At 37.3% G+C, this 12,419-nt stretch overlaps 1 protein-coding gene across 1 annotated transcript; it reads right to left on the bottom strand.

Moving 5' to 3' along the window:
• Nucleotides 1-2,852: 2,852 nt before the first annotated feature.
• Nucleotides 2,853-9,455, bottom strand: LOC100377555 (protein phosphatase 1 regulatory subunit 27-like). Its single transcript, XM_002731075.4, has 2 exons — nt 9,208-9,455; nt 2,853-3,347 (listed from the first exon to the last, which is right to left on the bottom strand). The coding sequence occupies exons 1-2, from the start codon at nt 9,341-9,343 to the stop codon at nt 3,073-3,075; spliced, it is 411 nt and encodes a 136-aa protein (XP_002731121.1). The 5' UTR covers nt 9,344-9,455; the 3' UTR covers nt 2,853-3,072.
• Nucleotides 9,456-12,419: the final 2,964 nt, after the last annotated feature.

Here is a 12,419-nt window from a genome sequence, read left to right on the forward strand (position 1 = left end):
CTTTTTTGAAAAGAAAAGAACCAATTGAGTCTTGAATTGTTTATTCACTCATTGGTGAAAAATCTTTCCCAAAAAATGTTTCCATGGCAACCGGACCCACATCTCTACCAAAATGTCATGAGAATCGTTCACGTACGCCATTTTCTAAACAAACTCACTTGTCAGAAACATGCACTAATTTTTACCAAACTAGACTTTGGTAATGCACTTTTGTGTTGTCTACCAAATGAGCATATTTAAACCACTTCAACATAAAATGCAGAATGCACTGCCAGACTTATTTAAAAGTAATCATAAACGTGACCATATCACACCGATCATCCAAGATTTACACTGTCCTCGAAGTTGTTCATAGAATTAATTTCAGAATTGTATGCATTACCGACAAAGTTCTCAATAACCTTTCATCAAGTTTTTTTTTATCCGAATCCATACATCCAATCCTTGTTCTTCTCTCGTTCAGCTAAATGAATGTTACACACTACTTGCATTTATTGGAGGAAGTACTTTTTCGCGGACAGCACTCGTCTGTGAACGACTTGCATCAAAAATCACAAATTTCAGAAAAAGTCTGAAAAATCATGTTCAATAGAGCGTTTAACATTTAATTGTACAACGGCACTAAACAGTACTCCGTATTGGGTTTTGGCGCTATATAAATTCTTTTGAATAATTGGAACGATTCAACCTGTTTGAACAATTCAATGTTCAAATACAAACACTGAGATACTTACACCATAGAAGTAAGTTTAGTATGTATAAATTGAGTGTTTTGAGACATTCAGTTTGTGGGGAAAGTTGTAATGCAAAGAACAAATTGTGTATGCTGTCTGAACATAGCGGCTTTATGCTGTTAACTTACCGTGCAAAGTTGTGTAAAACGATTGCAAAGTCGGTAGATGTATGTCTATATTTGACCTATATTTGTTGGCTTATCGAACTCTGCAATTGTAAAGTCGAAAAAAATGAATAAAAGCCAGATGAAAGCATCCTATAGTTGCAGATAGTCACATAAGCTGACCCTGACCGTAAAATGTTGAAAAAACAGCGTGCAAAATTGTGAAAAGCGATTAAAAGTTGGTAGATATGCTTGTATATTTGACCTAGATTGTGTACAGATTGGATTCGGATCCAAATCGACCAAGCAGTCCTTGTTTTATGTTTCATTTCATTCGAGCAGATCGTTTTGGATGTTATTGAATTAGCAAATTTGCGACTTCTTTTCAAACTGTTACTAGACATCAAACGACTATTACATCTTATTTCATTTGAATTAAATGTACACAAAAGCAAGACAACGTGATTGGGTAATTAATACGCAAATTAGCGGAATAATAAGCACAAGTTACAAACGTGTTTACCGAGTTGCATTTAGTTATCAACATCAATATCAACATCGACAGATATTTGACACGTCATGATGTGAGGTTTAAACCTCTTGTGCAAACACGACGTATTACTTTTTCTTTAGAATGTTCGCTAACTTTCCACTTATACTATTAAATCAAGTTTGTATGAACTTGCGAGTCGAGTATTAATAGTTCTGTACATCTCGTACATCATTAGATGCCAGGCACTATTGGTTAGGCGTATGTTTTACACCAGTAACGAGAGGCAATAAAACCGTACTGAACTGAATGTGATATACGCATCGGACTAGTAGGCTTGTATACGATGGAGATCGCATTCCAGCAAGTATCGACGATTATTCTGACCGATACGAAGTAGACGCTGTCATTTTGAATGTGTTACCAGTAAACCTCAAATATACTGAAATATCTTTTCATTATACATCCGATCTTCGTAATAAAATTATTGCGTTCAATGGCGAGACTACTACACCCCTCCCAAGTAATGCCACCCGCATACTATCAGTATAAAACCCGGGGAAAGTTTTTTTTTACGATATCGTAACTTTCGAACAGGATTTGTCCACGCATCAAACCTCAGACCACTTCTGAGATCAAACATACCAACAACAGTAGCGGAGACCACGGGAGCTTGTGAACACACGCCGAAAGCCCCTAGAGCTAGCACGCACTTCTCGCGTTGTTCTCGCTATAGGGGCTTCGCCGTGATTTAACCTACCCACGTGACAGGGACTCCACCCTCATCGTGTATATACGTTCGCTGACACGCACACCGGGACAATGAAAAGTGAAAAGTGGCCAGTTATTAATTACTATATCCATTTTGGTAGATGTCACATTATTTACCGCCACTTCGCAGATAGCATGTACAATACTTGGCATACTAAAATAAACGTGCGGAAACATAAATCAATACAACGTATTTAGACACCAGCTTTATTTTAAAAACAAGACGAGCATAACATTCGCTTATCTCATGAAACGTGATACGGTTGGAAAGATCATCTTCCAATATCTAACAATTTGAATATCCACTTTCAATTTAGCGTACACGTGTCGTGATTAAACCTCAAATAAGAATACTTCTTGTATTATATATAAATAATAATAATAATATTTGTTATTATAATAATTAACTGAATTGATTATCACAGTGAATACGATGACTCTCAGATTCCAACCGGGATTCCACATTATAGAAAGTGAATCACCATTACTAGTATCTAGTAACCGTGCTATTATTCACCAATGAAATAAACCAATTTACAAACATCACAGGAACCAATCAAAATGATGCATAAACTTGCTTTGCGAAGTCAGATTAGTCCAGCAAAGCTCTAAAACGTTCAGTTAACAAAATGATAAAATTTTGAGTAAATTTGTCATTAGAGTAAAAAACACATAAATTTATCGCTATACGCGTGATTAGTCCAATCATTATGTGCATCGTGGTTGTACTAACTCCCCCTATCCATATATCCATTATTAAGCCTCTGATTCAGAACACACGTTTGTGAATTAGTTCGGCAAGCCAGGAATTCCAACGTTAACAAAACATGTCCTTTAAAAAATGAAAGTAGATGAACACTCCTGTCCGGTAACCAACCAGTGACCCCTCAGGTGGCGCCATGCTTCATGTTCGTCAACATGCCCTGGCTTATATATACAATGTACTAACAAAACTATGACTCCATCTTTCGTCTCAGCGCAATAATTCCGTAATCTCCGTATAGTTATCGTTGACTAGATCCACGGCCAACTTAGCGTCATTCGTCATCATCGTTTTGTCAGCGCCTCGTATCACCAAGTACCTGACAATATCAAGTTGGCCACCCACGGCGGCGTGGTGTAACGCAGTCCATCCTCCATCCATGGGACAATTGATCCGGGCGCCTGCGCGGACCAAACGACGTACGCCCAACATGTCGCTTTCCCGCACGGCGTTAATCAATTCCAGTGCCTTCTCTTGGTCAACGTCTACAGTCGAGAAACAAACAAAAAATGGTACATTTTTAATACACATCGTGATATACATACACCACGATACAGGACGAATTATTGAATCCAATTAGAGTAAACATCGAGAGTAACGCACCATTTACTTGGATATGCCATGTATAAATAACCCTGGGTCATTTCCCTAAGCGAACGTGTTAATTCCATCCGATACTATGTTGTACCGTGGAACCTTAGATGGGAACTAGCATGCCGGCTTGTCGAGTTTTCTTTTCAAATTCCAATTCGTTTGTCATAAAAAATAATTCAAATGATAATTCTAACTCGATCTCATAAACCACGGGCGCGCCCTGATCCAAGCTAGCTTCTTTGAATCAAGCTCAATGGTTCCACCGCTTGGGGTCATCGGGCGCATATTACGTTTCCGTTTAACGTTTCACGGAAACGGCTAAACGGTCCTCATTTGTCAAACATGTCTACGACAAATCAATCAATCAACGTTATCGTTGTCTTGAGTACAAGACCCTTTGCACTCGGGGTTGTGGCAAATATTCCAGCATTTGTATCATTTTCCCTTTGTTTGACACTAGCCGTCAGAAAATTTATTTGTGACAGAACGTTTTCCGGTTGAGTTTCTCATTTCTGTATTGTTTGTATCATAACATATTTGAACGATCAAAAAAACGTGCGTCGATGTTGGTGTTTATCTATCATGTAAAGATAGCTTTGTATAGCTAAGCAAATACTTATTTGCGAAAACCAGTTAAACATTTTCGAAAGTGTTACAACCTTGCCCGTAATGTGGAAATATGGGTAACTAAGCAATACCTCAACTGCATAAATAAAACATGATAAAAAAAAACACCCAGTTAATATGCGCAGATTATCAGAAGAGTGATATTAAAACCCCAGTGATAATTAATAATTTCACAGTACTTCCCAACGGACGGTATTCAGTACTGGGCTGGACGCTTTGTACATTTCTGCCATGGTATCTAACCAAAGAATTGTTATTGTTAAAATGTAAATATCGCTGTCATTTTGCAATTTCAACGCAACAGAATACAATTTATCCCATCGATCAATGATGCACACCTGACCAGTCTGTATCAACATCACTCAATGCATATGCAACACCCAAATACACGATAGTGTATTGTAACCGTGTTAACATCTGCTGAATTGTAATATTACCCCCAAAAACCCCTCAGAAATGATCAAAACTTTGATTGCCTTTAAAAAAAACTGAAATTTTTACTGAAGCTGTGTTACTTTTACAAAGTACATTCTAATTAGCACCATCTGATTTAAAGCTGGAGGGGTTTCATACGCCGTGTGGGACTCATTACGGATCGTCCGGTAACGCGGCGACTGCAACGCTTCCAGTGTTGAATGACGCGGTAAACGTGATAACTAAACGACGTAGTGCGATACCAACATTATTTTTTATATATTGCATATATTTCATATATTGTATTAGCATTAAAGAGGGAGGGTCGTCACCTGCGCACGCGCAGGAACTGAGTCCGAAGCGACGATAACAACACATGCTAAAAACGCAAAGGCTCATGCGTAGACGCTTGTTTGCAAACAATGACACGCTATGGCCATCTGACGCATGCGCAGGCAACGACTCCCCCGCTTTAAATACTGTAAAACATGTTGAAAAAGCGGCATGCAATTATAGCGAATTGTGGTAAAATGACGTAATAGCGAAATGTTGATTTAGCGAATCTCTCTTGTAATTGTTGATGTCTTTGTTTGGCGGTCATTTTGAATTGATAATAAAGTCATTCATTTTTAGCGACATCTTGAAATAGCGAATCAGTTCTCTCGCTAAATTCGCGAAAAAGACATGCTCGCGAAAAAGACATGTTTTACAGTAGCTTTAAATAGCGTCCATTCTAGAGTTGCGCGGTCTGACATTGTATATATCCTGACACAGACCGTGACGATGTCTTAAATACAGAGGCACTAATATTTGGGATAATTCACTACGCGAGTCCGCAGCATTTGCGAATTGCTTCGAATATATATACATGTATATATAATCCCTGAAATGTTTAATTGAACACAATGTTGATGTCTATTTCAAATTGTTGTGATGATTTAAATGTATTGATAATAATAATAATAATAATAATAATAATAATAATAATAATAATAATAATAATAATAATAATAATAATAATAATAATAATAATAATAATAATAATAATAATAATGGTCATTTAACTAATGTGTATATGTACAAGACTTGTGTTTGTAAGGCAATCGACTATCTCGTTGAAATGCGAAAGAAAACCAGAATTTCGAGGTTTAACATTATCGCCACAACAAAATCCGGACAATGTGTGCAATATATGCAACTCGAGTTGATAATTTTGTAACTTTGAAATGTTCAGCTCCCAACCCAAGAGTTTTAAGCGGGAGAACAAGTTGCAAAGAATCTGTTTTTGTCCCGGAGTAAAGATTCAGAAGTGAAACAGGAAACAATTGTGATCGTTACAGAATAATAATAATAATATCGTTGACGTAATGTGTTTAGTTTTGTCTGCTTCCTTCTTTGTTAAAGGGTATAATTTGTTCACTTGGATTACGTAAACACGTCCTGTTATACCCGAACCATCTTGTAAAAGTAGCACTTAATCTCACATGTGTTTATTTATGGTGTACAAATAAAGTTACACTGAGTACAAACTAGTCTAAAAAGCAATACCGAACATTAAACAAAGAACACCCTTCACTATATAACGGGTATGTCTGATATAATCTAAACCTCTGTATTTGTATTCACGCAGTTGTTTGTTCTTATGATCTCGAAAGAAAAATACGATAGAGAAAAACAAACTATATAAACATACACTATATATCGTTGTTCACAACGGTTTCACAATGGAAAACTCGACGGTGTTGCTCTTTGCTGTGACCCGTAACTTTACATTGTGGCGTGGATGTTCTCTCAGAGAACAGTATTAAATGGGTAGGACAGACTTGATGACTGCTACGTGCGATGAATTACTGATTTAAGAACTCTATACTGAGACTTTACGTTGTAAATTAAAAGTATTACACCATGAGAGGATAAAGAGTCCACTCCCGACTGGATAGTTCTCACTGTACCGCCCAGTACAGCATGTCAGCGAGTGCGCCTCATAATTTTCTCTGAAACCATTCGCCGTATAACCTCAACATTTTACCATGAGGCGTACAAATACAAGTACGCCTAAATTGGCTCCCGATAATATGAATATAAATGCTGTCAATCACTCTGGCTGGTCGATGTGGTGGGGTTGTTGAAAGTATATTGTTCTAAAGAAATAACTTTCATAAATAAAAACACGTTTTTGTGCTTATATTTATATATTCAGTTCGAGGCCAGACATATTAATTATGCATGATCCAGGACATCAATATTTTTGCAAACAAGGTTACGCGATCAAATTATTATGCTATTTTATATAACTGTCTTATAGATGCGGGAAGCAATATACCATGCATAATTCGAATTGTGATAATTGTCTAGCAAATACACGCGCCAAAGATAAAACCCCGCGACCTATGTATGTCAGTTTCTTATTTCATAACTGATACCTTATGATTCATTTTTCTAAATACCATCACGTGACATCCCGGTGTGTCATCACATCTACAGAGATGACGATTAGAATTCTATAAATGGTTTTGACGCTATTACAATACGCGAAAAACGCTATGCGTGAAAACTGATTAAGTCAGAATATTAGGACGCATGTTTCACTGAAACGCGGTGGTTGCACTACAACTCATAATGTCTAATATATTCACTCCATCAGTTTTTTTTATCAACTCACTAGAAGTCTAAATAACAACGCAGTTGCAAATATGTGAAAATGCACAGACACGCCGAACGTTCATAGCATACATTACTGACACGTATTTGGAATTACTCTCGAGTTACTTTTTTAGTATTATGCTTCTTTAAGTAAGTGTCAACGCCAGCGTCAGACTCTCCAAAAATACAGTCTCTGCTTATATATATATATATATATATATATATATATATATATATATATATATATATATATATATATATATATATATATATATATATATATATATATATATATATATATATATATATATATATATATATATATATATATATATATACCCCGATGCTGTGTAATGGATTGGTGGTGTTTCACGAAAAAAAAATGTCATCGGACAACTTGCCAAAGACTGATTATATGGCGTATTGGTTGTGTTAGATAAGAAACCAGACAGTCTGACGAGACTTGCCGCAAACATCAGAGATACACGGTTGCGCGTGTGTTCATAACGGACTTTATTCGTGGTTCAATTGTTACATCATTGTTTAGTAATAGACTATTCCCATCTTAAACCCTCTGAAAAAGATTTATCACACACATTTAAAATACATTTTATCATCAGAGAGTGTAATGAGCTTTCTCCCTGTCCAAAAGCAGAACAATTTGGCCATAAAAGACTGACCTAGCGAGTCCCACTTGTTATAGCGAGTGCGAGTTGTCCGATGCTTTATTCCCGTATAGAACGTGATTTACAAAGCGGGTGTTAAGTGTGATCTTGATTTCAATTGCCTTCAACAATATCTCTTTAAATTCCTTGTACTTTTTTACCTCTACTGCATGCTGGGATTGTTTTATGAAAGGCAGAGTATTAATGAACTTGATTTCGGTCACTTACGCTTTCAAATTTGTCTCCGATTACCCCGAAGTCAGCAGTTCGGCAACAAACAGAGAAGTCGCCAACATTTTTGTTCAGAATTAATAATTAATATTTTTTAATCATAACAACAAATTCACTGGTTATTTATTTTTTAAGATGAAAATAATGGTTGCGTAACGACAAACTAATGGATGGGTATACGAGGAGACAGTTGTTGAATATAAGCTAGTTCTCTCCGGTGGAAATCAATTCATTGTGACATCCATCATACCCTTCCACTAGTTTAATGTTTCGTAATAGTATACGGGGTTCGTCGTAACTTGTTATCGTGTTTTGGTTTAAAGTACGCAGTATTCAGTGTTGTTATTGATATATAAAATATTCTGTCAACTATTTCTACTCCAACTCAGTATTCTCCCCAACTTCAATGATTTCCTGAGCTTGTTCACGATCAACATTCCGTAGGCTATCACCGAGAACTAAACATTACGCAGGGCCGGACTAGCGGTGCATTCCACTGTGGCGGGTGTTGCGAGTTTTAGCTCAGGCAATGAAAGCATACGTTATCGCCAAAGAAAAAATATAAAAAACAAAAACAAAACACGTCATTAAATTGGCCACAATACATGTGTTTTAGAGGACCTTACACGCATACGTACAGTCAGAAGTACAGTTCAAAAGTTTATACTGGGATTCAGGCCGAACACTACGTGTGTTTCCACGCGAATGTATTCACAGGCGATCAACAACACAGTGTTTTACATAGTATACAACGTTGGCAAATTCCTAATAAAAAAATCTTTGAAGTGGAGCATAAAAGAAGAGAAATTTTATTGTTTGCCCTGTCCACTAGTATTTTGTCAATATGCTCAAACCCCATAGTCCTATTTGTATAGTCGTGGCCAATTCTTATGTTAATCTATATTAAGGAGGCACCACGTATATACATTGCCCGAGAATAGGTACGACGCGACCACGTTTCATAAGACCACGTTAATAAGCACCTGCCAACTCCACCCGTTGTATAACTATAAAATTAGCCACGTGTATTTTTGATTTGTTTGTTTTCATATTTATTGTATAGTTCAGTTATGTAATAATTTGTGGATTTGTGCGAGAACACACACGCAATCATGGTGTCACTGTCTGATGTACGTCTCAGTTAACAACAAAAATATTAATTGTCACCTACCTCCATAATCCTGTTTTTTATTTGTGACGTCATAGTATTCATCCGGAGGCGGGAGACCTTTCTCCTTCCACTCCGGGACGACTCGAACTCGTCTCCTCTTGTTCGGGTTGCTTCGGTATTCCTTCTGTTTTCCCATCTCTTTCTCTTGTTGTTGTGCAATGGCGAAAATCGGACCAGGTTTTAACCACGTACTAGAAGCACTTTAAAAATCTCTAAGCTGATAGGCGAGCCGTCGATGGCAGGAAATGACAACTAGGTCGGACTATTTGTGATCGCCGCGTGATATGTCTGTTTGTTGTCGTTCGCGAATAACGGATGTGCAATCAAAGGCTTGGCTGCCAGTTGCACAGTCGCAAAATATAGAACTCGATTAAACGCACCGATGTCAAATGCCAGATATGAGCGATAAAATAAGTCCTGATGCCAGTGTAGTGCTGGGCGACCTTACCGAGCAATCATTCACACAGTGTTGGGTACAGCGAGGAATAGCGGCAGTAATAGGTATTTCTAACAATAGTGCTAATGAAAAGAACGGGATTATCTTCACTCAGGTGATCGTGTAGATAATCCGTTTACGCCCGACGACCGTCCACTACAGGCACCTATGTACCCTCCCACTGTGCGGGCGTCAGGTGGGTCGTTACGCTCCACCGCTACCTTTCGATTCGCTTCAGGCCGTTTCGTGTGTGCGATCGTTCGTATACAGCACTGACGATTACAAGTCTGGGAATGGCACGCACACAAGACGAACTGCCGTTAAAATGCTGAAGTTCCGGATGCAGTAATTAAATATTAACTAAAGCAATTCCTAGTGTTGTTTGTGTCGCTTATTGTCCAGGGCGTTGAACAGCAAACTCTGCACGGTAGGGAATTAATACGGATGTTCTGTAAGTGAAAACATGCCACCCATGCACACGAGCATAATGTGAGTGATAGGCTCCACCGAGACGAGATCTTGTTATACTATAAGTGTTGTGGTGATTGGAACGCACTTAACGGGTCGCCCCACAAAAGGTCACATTTAAACATACTAACAGGACGTGAGAGCAACAACTCCCTGCTAGAGGGCGAACGTCCATACCATGATATCGTGATAGCCGAGCCCAGAACATGATGAACTGGAACGACCGATATTTAATTGATTCTAATATCGTCATAATGTTTAGGGTTGTATTTTTAACGTTTTTATCTTTCCAATCTACTTTGAACCAACTTGTTCAACGTTCAAGGGCACTTTTACTACTTTCCGGACGACTTCTAACTACTTCCACACAAATTTCTCTAGTTCCCGAAAGTGTCTTGACATTTCCTTAAACTTTTAAAACTTCGTTTAAACTATTGTAACTTTGTAAGCTATCTACGACTTCCCATGCAAATTTTACAATTTTTCTGTGAACTTTTAAAGTCATACTTTCAATACCTTCCAGGTAACTTTCAATACCTTCCAAAGAACTTTTAATACCTTCCACGTAAATTTCAATACCTTCCATGTAACTTTTAATATTCAAGGTAACTTTTAATACCTTCCAGGTAACTTTTAATACCTCCCATGTAACTTTCAATACCTTCCAGGTAATTTTTAATTTTCAAGGTAACTTTTAATACCTTCCAGGCAACTTTTAATACCTTCTAGGTAACTTTTAATATCTTCCATGTAACTTTCAATACCTTCCAGGTAACTTTCGATACCTTCCAGATAACTTTCAATACCTTCCAGGTAACTTTCAATACCTTCCAGGTAACTTTCCATACCTTCCAGATAACTTTCAATACCTTCCAGGTAACTTTCGATACCTTCCAGATAACTTTCAATACCTTCCAGGTAACTTTCAATACCTTCCAGGTAACTTTCCATACCTTCCAGATAACTTGTAATGCCTTCCACGTAAATTTCAATACCTTCCATGTAACTTTTAATACTCAAGGTAACTTTAATACCTTCCAGGTAAATTTTAATACCTTCCATGTAACTTTCAATATCTTCCATGTAACTTTCAATACCTTCCAGATAACTTTTAATACTTCCAGGTAACTTTCAATACCTTCCAGGTAACTTTCAATACCTTCCAGATAACTTTCAATACCTTCCATGTAACTTTCAATACCTTCCAGGTAACTTTCCATACCTTCCAGATAACTTGTAATACCTTCCATGTAACTTTCAATATCTTCCATGTAACTTTCAATACCTTCCAGTTAATTTTCAATACCTTCCAAATAACTTTCAATACCTTCCAGGTAACTTTCAATACCTTCCAAGGAACTTTTAATACCTTCCAGGTAACTTTCAATACCTTCCAGGTAACTTTCCATACCTTCCAGATAGCTTTCAGAACCTCCAGGGAACTTTCAATACCTTCCAGGTAACGTTCAATACCTTCCAGATAACTTTCAATACCTTCCAGGTAACTTTCCATACCTTCCAGATAACTTTCAATACATTCCAGGTAACTTCCCATACCTTCCAGATAACTTTCAATACCTTCCAGGTAACTTTTAATACCTTCCAGATAACTTTCAATACCTTCGATGTAACTTTCAATACCTTCCAGGTAACTTCAATACCTTCCAGATAATTTTCAATACCTTCCAAGTAACATTCAATACCTTGCAGGTAACTTTCAATATCTTCCAGGTAACTTTCCATACCTTCCAGGTAACTTTCAATACCTTCCAGGTAACTTTCCATACCTTCCAGATAGCTTTCAGAACCTCCAGGTAACTTTCAATACCTTCCAGGTAACGTTCAATACCTTCCAGATAACTTTCAATACCTTCCAGGTAACTTTCCATACCTTCCAGATAACTTCCAATACCTTCCAGGTAACTTCCCATACCTTCCAGATAACTTTCAATACCTTCCAGGTAACTTTTAATACCTTCCAGATAACTTTTAATACCTTCCAGATAACTTTCAATACCTTCCATGTAACTTTCAATACCTTCCAGGTAACGTTCAATACCTTCCAGATAACGTTCAATACCTTCCAAGTAACTTTCCATACCTTTCAGATAACTTTCAATACCTTCCATGTAACTTTCAATATCTTCCATGTAACTTTCAATACCTTCCAGGTAACTTTCAATACCTTCCAGATAACTTTCAATACCTTTCAGGTAACTTACAATACCTTCCAGATAACTTTCAATACCTTCCAGGTAAATTTTCCATACCTTCCAGATAACTTCCAATACCTTCCAGGTAACTTCCC

The sequence above is a fragment of the Saccoglossus kowalevskii genome, chromosome 2, assembly GCF_978046115.1.
Source record: "Saccoglossus kowalevskii chromosome 2, keSacKowa6.1, whole genome shotgun sequence".
Classification (NCBI taxonomy): Eukaryota; Metazoa; Hemichordata; class Enteropneusta; family Harrimaniidae; genus Saccoglossus; species Saccoglossus kowalevskii.

Coding starts and splice junctions, on each gene's coding strand:
- LOC100377555 (XM_002731075.4), bottom strand. CDS start 9,343: ATGGGAAAACAGAAGGAATACCGAAGCAACCCGAACAAGAGGAGACGA. Junction 3,348..9,207: donor TAAAAAACAGGATTATGGAG/GTAGGTGACAAT, acceptor TCTCGACTGTAG/ACGTTGACCAAGAGAAGGCA.